This window comes from Rhododendron vialii, chromosome 4a (genome assembly GCF_030253575.1).
Source record: "Rhododendron vialii isolate Sample 1 chromosome 4a, ASM3025357v1".
NCBI classification, from domain to species: domain Eukaryota; kingdom Viridiplantae; phylum Streptophyta; class Magnoliopsida; order Ericales; family Ericaceae; genus Rhododendron; species Rhododendron vialii.
This window is the reverse complement of record NC_080560.1, coordinates 29,227,996-29,235,296: the sequence shown is the minus strand read 5'-3', so window position 1 is coordinate 29,235,296 and position 7,301 is coordinate 29,227,996. Positions and strand designations below refer to the sequence as shown.

The 7,301-nt window shown below is 41.7% G+C and overlaps 1 protein-coding gene across 1 annotated transcript; it reads right to left on the bottom strand.

Moving 5' to 3' along the window:
• Nucleotides 1–1,318: 1,318 nt before the first annotated feature.
• On the bottom strand, nt 1,319–2,447 carry LOC131323881 (uncharacterized). The gene is made up of 3 exons (XM_058355722.1): nt 1,911–2,447; nt 1,550–1,865; nt 1,319–1,443 (listed from the first exon to the last, which is right to left on the bottom strand). The coding sequence occupies exons 1-3, from the start codon at nt 2,445–2,447 to the stop codon at nt 1,319–1,321; spliced, it is 978 nt and encodes a 325-aa protein (XP_058211705.1).
• Between the last annotated feature and the right edge of the window lie 4,854 nt (nt 2,448–7,301).

Genomic DNA, 7,301 nt, shown 5'->3' with positions numbered 1-7,301 from the left:
TCCCCAGTAGAACATTGAATGAAGAGTGTGAATTAACAACAAAGAAAGGTGTTGTTAAGGTCTTGGACCCTATCGTTAAATTCATGGTCAAAATACCTTGGCATGCTGTCTCCTTCCCAGTGAAGTCAGTTAAGGTGGCGTTGCATGAAACCAAGTCTTGATCAGTCTTCCCGAGCCTTTGCATCATGGCCTTAGGAATGAGATTGGCTGCTGATCCGTTGTCTACCAGGATACGGTTCACTGGCATCCCATCAAGGCAACCAGCAATGTACAAGGGCTTGATGTGTTTGTTCATTGTAGGACTCGGCCTCTCAAAGATCACGCTAGCCGCACGATCTTCATTCTTCTCTTCAGTCTCGTCCTTCAGCACGATCACTGAAGGCCCATTCAGTCCTACAGAGAAGGACTCATTTAAAATCTCCGTTGTCTGCCCCATCTCCACAACATCTCCCTCCATGGCTGTTGGAGTGTTGTCCTTGACTTTCAGATCTGCTGGTAAGAACACGACCATGTTGCATTGCATGTTATGACCCTGTTCAGGCACAAACACCTTAGCCGGTGGATTCAACTTTGACTTGCCCCCCGAGTCTGGCCTTCTAGATTCAAGGGCTGTTTTCTGAAGCAAAGTAACTTGTCTTGGTGGAGGCTGAATCCTAGCCTCCGTAAGAGTTCTTTCCAGGAGAGGTTGTTTCTTGGGCACCATTGCCTGCTTTAGAGGTGGTTTGGTAACTGCCTCTTTGTATGTCCTTTTGAACGGGATTTGCTTCTGGGATGAAATCCTTGGAGGAGGCTCAACGATAGCCTCTTCCACAGTCCTTTCCAAGGGCTTGTATACTCTTTTAGCCTTAGGTTTTTCAACCACAGGCTCTTCTACCAGGACTTCCACCTTCGCTCCTTGTTTTAGGTCATCTTCATTCATAGGATCGTCAAGTAGGATTGATTCTTCCTCAGCCCTTCTTACTGCCTGCCTGAATCGTTGGCGGCGCCTCTTCTGAGATCTGGATAAGGGTGGAGGTTCAGAAGGAAACTTGGGATGTTCCACCATGTGCCACTCATCTGGAGGAGTGACTGGAGGTCTCACAGCCCTTGGTTTATCCCTGGAAGGAGCAGATATTCTCAAGTTGACGAGCTCATCTTCAATTTCAACCAACCTTGGCTGCATTCGGTTGAACACAGATTCGCGTACAACCCTTCTCCCCTTAGACCTGCGTGGCTCCTTAAGACTAGGTTCAACCCTTCCCACAATAATGCTTTTCAGGACTGGCATGATGTCCGCACTCCTTGCACACCATGGAATAAGTTGGTTTCTCTGGCTTCTTCACTCCCGAAGGTCTGGACCACCAAGAGTTCTGCTTCTCGAACCTTCTAACTCGCTCAGTCCTGACATCACCCTCATCATAATAAGGATCCCAGCCCCTGCCTGGGCTGGACCTGTAGACTGCTCTGGAAGGGGCTCCCAAACTTATCTTCTGTCTAGGAACAGTCCTAGGCATGTCCCTCATGTTGACGGAGACCATATTTGTACTCCGCCCTGAAGGAAAGGGATTGCCATCCACCCCCATGGGCTGCTTGTCTTTCTCAGGGAATTTGAACTCTCCCCGCTCAATTTTGTCCTGGATATCATTTCTAAATACTATGCAGTTATTCGTAGTATGATTCCAAGAATTGTGATACTTACAATACTCTTTGCCCTTCAGTTCTTCCAGAGTTGGAATCTTGTGACCAAAGGGCAGTTTGAGCAACTTGTCGGCCAGGAGTTGATCAAAGATAGCTTCAGCCCTACCCACGTTGAATGTATAGGTCCTGGTTGACTTATTGAAAGTGTTCTGGGCTAGCTGCTTTGTAGGCTCCATCTTGACAAAGGCCTTGCAAACGTATGGCTTTTTGTTGATGATTTCAGCCACTGCTACATCTGGGTCTGCCTCTGCTTCCACTGCAGCAACCTCGTAATTAGGGTCACGGTAATACGTCCCTTTAGATGTCGTCTTCCTGTCCTGCTCTTCTGCCAAGAACTTTTCATAATGAGAAGCCTTAGAAGATAATTCGAACAGGTCTCTGAACTCCGTTCCATAAAACTTCTTCTTCATTTCAAAGCCCAGGCCGTTTAATGCTATACACACGTATTCGGCCTCTGGAAGGACTATCTTGCATTTGAATCGAGCAGTTTTGAAACGTAAGAGGTAGGACTCCACAAACTCTAGATGGGTTTGACGATAGCATGAGAGGTCCACCAACGTCACTTCTGGTTCTACCCTGTAGAATTGCTGGTGGAACATCTCCTCCAACTGTGCCCAGGTCTGCACCGAGTTAGGTGGCAAGTTGATGTACCAAGTGAAGGCTATCCCAGTAAGAGAGTTGGGAAAAAGCCTCAACTTTAGTGCATCAATGGTTCCAGCCTCTCCACATTGAACTTGAAACCTGGTAATGTGCTCCTCCGTCGACTGCATGCTCTCACCATTGAAGGTCTGAAATTCTGGAACTCTATAACCCTTTGGGAAAGGTGTATTGTCCACCTCCTCGGTATGAGGCTTCCTATACATTGGCATTCCCAAAGGTCTGAAACCAGGTCCTAACTGCTCCTGGAGCAGGTTCAAGACTTGATCCCTTCCCATGACTAGGTCTGGCTCAGGAGGCGACTATGGGTATGCCTCTTGTGCCTGCTGGTTCTGGGCAGAACTTGCCCCCGAGTATTAGAGCTTTGAGGAGTATGTGCAACTCCTTTGTCCTTTCCAGAGCCCTGGCCTCCTTGCAAAGGCCTTCTGTCTGTCTTGTCAGACTTGTCAAGCTTGTTCTGGTCCTCGACCAAAACAAATTTTTGAACGTTATTCGGAGGCGTCGAAGCTCCTCCAATCACGACTCCCTTCTCTTTTTGCCCCCCGAGTGCAGGGCTATTAGACGAAGTGGCATGATAAAATGTCTGAGGAGGGGGAGGAACCCCTAATAAGCCAGCTTGGTCTTGACCGTTGCCAAAGACGCCAAACTGTGGAAAGCCCTGCTGCTGAGGAGCGAGCGGTAGCCTCTCTGTAAGCGTAGCAACCATTTTGTTGACTGCTATGGTCAAAGGTTCCAAGGACTGAGTGAACGATTGCGAGATTGACTGCGTCACGTTGTTCGAGATATCACGTCCTGCCATGAACATATAATTTTTGACGCTGTTGGTAGCGTCGCTAAGATCTTGGGCGCTGATCTGAGGACCAGCTTCCTCGAGTAATGGCACCTCGACTGTCACTCCCTCAGGACTCTGTGGTGGATCCGGGATGGGTGGACCCGGTTGTTGCTGCGGCTTCCTGACCATGATAAAACCCTTAGACGATTAGGGTCCCACCGGGCGTGCCAAAAAGATGTTCAGCTCCGAAATGGCTCAAGGACTGAGCGGGCGTGCCAAGACTTGTCGCGTCTAACGTAAAGGGCTGAGCGTCCCTTTTCTGACTTCTAGATCCAAGAGGGCGATGGTGCTACAACCTAAGGGCTGGATTGCAGTGAAGGTTCGTGGTTTTGCCTCTTCGTGCGAGGACTTAATAATTTTCTAACCGTGTAGGAAATAAAGTAACAGTGTAGAATTACTTTACTATGTCGTAATAATAAAGTAGGGGATGAAGAGAGATACGAATAACTTTATTATGTTTCGTAATAATAAAGTTGGGATACAAGGGAGATAGAAATCCGAATTACTTGGTGAAGTAATTGAGTGAGGGTGAGAAAATAGAGATAGTTGCTTCGCTGGGAAGGCTTTGGTTTTAAGCGTTGAGCTTGATTGGTGTGTGGACCCGTTTTTCTTCTTGTCTTCTAGTATTTATAGGCAAATACTGCACTAGTCCAGATCTGAGCTTGGTTTCCCGCCTTCATCACGAGCCGACATGTGTCCCGAGTTGGCCTCAAATGCTACCATGTGTCCGCAATAACTACCCATTAACATCTTTAGTGGGATCATGGGTGGTTATTGGAGGTTTAAACAATTACCCATGAGTTAATTCCAAATCATGGGCGGTTTGAGCAGTTAGTGAGCCATTTCCATTTCCTATCTCCATGGGCATCAGAGAATAATGGGCCTATTTCTTCTCCTTCTTTTGTGGGTGGTAAAGAACCCCAAGCCATGTGACTCGATCAAATGGTTTTCACCAGGCAACCACTTCTTTCTTTCTTTCCACTTTTCATGGGCCACTTGGGTAATGGGACATTTAATTAAATTAAATGGCCTATTAACATTTTTAGCCCACAACAACATTTGGGCCAGCCAAACTCTTTTACCAATTGGCCCAAAACTTCCAAACTTGAGCCCGAACCAAAATAAAATTAATCGGGCCCATTTAACATGGGTTTGGCCCAATAATTTTAACTCAATTCATCTCTATTCTTTTGCCCAATTTAATTAAAAGATAATTAAATGGCTTTTCAACACTTGCCCAGGACTGGGTGCCAAAAACGAGTGTAAATAATTATTCTCAATTATCACAAGATATTTTCTCCATTAACAATTCTTCTCCCCGGCCTCCACCTTCTTTTGCATGCCATCCAGATTGTGGTTCAATGCCTCAGAATAGGACATCTGATTTTGGGATTCAAGAATCTATGGAAATCCATTATACAATTAAAATAATTGAAAAAGAAATGAAAATGATAATAATACAGCTTAGCAAACTCAGTCCTCGCCTCGGGTGCAACAAGTCAAGCGACTTCACACACTAAGAAGAGAATCATTATTTGAGAAAGAGCTTCAAAGAGAAGTGTAATAACATAAGATGAAGGATTTTCGTTTTTTCATACTAGGACATTTCCTACGAGACGGATTGCTTTTAAAGTACTTTTCTATCTTGTGTTTTGTAGCCCCACCACTTTTGACTTTTCTTAAGAAAAACTAGCATGTAACAATTCGGATTTTTGCCATATTTTTTCGAATAAAGAAATTATTTATAATCAAATGGTCTACAGTAATTGATTAATTATTTAAAAGTATAATTAGATTAAACTAGAACCTAGATTAATTTTTGGTGACTAAAATTAGTTTAGCATAATGTTGCATTAATTAACTTGTAACTATATGTGTGTGTATATATCTACATAATAAGGGAGAACGATTTTTGAATTTTATGTCTTACATAAATCCTAACTATTAATTTGCCCCATAAATCCTACGGCTCTCCCTCCCCTCTCTCTCAAACAGTGGTAATTGCACAATTGCCACTAATCAGATTTTACCTTCAAAGTTGAGATATCTCTCTCTCTCTCTCTCTCTCTCTCTCTCTCTCTCTCTCTCTCTCTCTCTCTCTCTCTCTCTCTCTCTCCCTCTTCTTCTACGTTCCCTTTCTAGCTCTCCGCTCCCAAAGCCGACACCCCTCCTCAGCCCTATGATTTTCTTCAAGAATGAATACTCTCTCTAGATCAGTTTTGGTCACAATCTAAGGGTAGATCAATAACTCCTCCTCCTCCTCTCTCTCTCTACACACACTCCCAATCGCAGCTGATTTGAAACCAGGTTGACTCCATTTTTTTCTCAATTTAAATGGTTATTTCGATTGCAAAACTCCCACCATTGTCCAATCTATCACGGGATTGTTTAACTTTGGGTCAAGGTTTAATTTTGCAATTTTGTTTTGATTTCAGATTTATTTACATTGTAGTCCTCTATGATTAACACCCCCCCTCCCCCCCCCGAAAAAAAAAAAAAAGAAGAAGAAGAAGACCAACCTTCCACATTTTCTATGCTATTTTTAAATTTTGAACGTTACAAAGAGAAAAACCCGATCAGAGGTTTTCATTTAATAGTTATTTGTAACGTCTTCTCAAATGGGGTGCGACATATATATACACGGAATTCATCCCATATGAGATGGAGTTAAAAACAACCATTGTATCTAAAAAAATTCAAAAAAAGTGGCTTTTTTTAAATCCAAAAACAACCGGTGCTTGATACTTCATTTAAATTATGTTTAGAAAGCATTACGCCGTGCCTTTAGACACGGGCATGCACTAGTGTAATATATTAGAATATATATAAAAAGGAGTTCTAATCCATCTGGAAAAAATAGAAATTAAGAATTCGAATCTTTTCCAAAAGAGAAGAGAACTAAAAGAAACTGACCACAAGCAATGTTTTAAAAACCGGACTGGTGAATGAAATCGGAGAAGGGACTGGGTGGACGGATTATCGGTTCAACCGCAGTCAAACCGGAATTGAACTATGATGTCATAATTAATTAAAAATAGTATATAACTAATTAATTAAAATAAAAGTATATTTCTTTGTTTGGAATGAAAATAGAAGCGAAAAAAAGAGGTTTTGGCCAAGAAATGCATTCTGGACATTTTTTGCTTCAATCCCACATCGATGGGATTAGAACTGGTGATACCTTTTAGGTTCTACAAACCGGTCACAAGGCTGAAGAAATAGAAGCACGTGCTTATACTGGTCATTCCACCAATTAGGATTTGTATCTCGTGCGGCGAGCTAGCTGTTCTGTCAACGTGATTGAAGTAGAGTCGGGCGGATCCACGTTGGGTTATCTGCTTTCAATCTTTTCTAAAAAATGATAAAAAATTAAATAAAGTATGATATAAATATGTAAAAGTTTCATACTCTAGTGATGAACATTGGTGTGTGGTGTAATGGATATATACGTTATGAAGGCAACCAGGTGCTTGGGTTCGATTTCATGCACTCCTTGGTTTTTTTTTTTTTGTTTGTTTTCTATTTTAGTTCTATCTCTTTGTGCTTGGGTTCGATTTCATGCACTCTCATCCTTTGGTTTTTTTTGTTTGTTTTTTATTTTAGTTCTATCTCTTCTCTCTCTTTTTTTCATTTTTTTTTTCTATTTTTTTCCTTTATTTCTTCATTTTTTTCTTGGGTTCGATTTCATGCACTCTCATCCCTTGGTTTTTTTGTTTGTTTTCTATTTTAGTTCTATCTCTTCTTCTTCTTTTTTTTCTATCTTTTTCCTTTATTTCTCCATTTTTTTCTCTCTTTATGTTTTCCTCCCAATCTAAAATATTACGAAAATAAAATTTCTAAATTATTATATTCTTTAGTTTTTCTCTTGACTTTTATATTAATCTTATGGTTGTCATCGCAACAGTTGAAAGAGTATTTTTAGCAATGAAGATTGTCAAAAATCGATTGCGAAATAGAATGAGTGATCAATATTCAATGATTGAACGATAATTTAGTAGTATATATACAGAGAAATATTTTTTAAGATTGTGAATAATAAGTGCCCCAGTATATGAAATTTCTGGGTCCGCCACCGAGTAAAGTGGAAAAAATGGAAGTTCAAAATTTTCAACCAGGTCGATTAACCCATGACCGG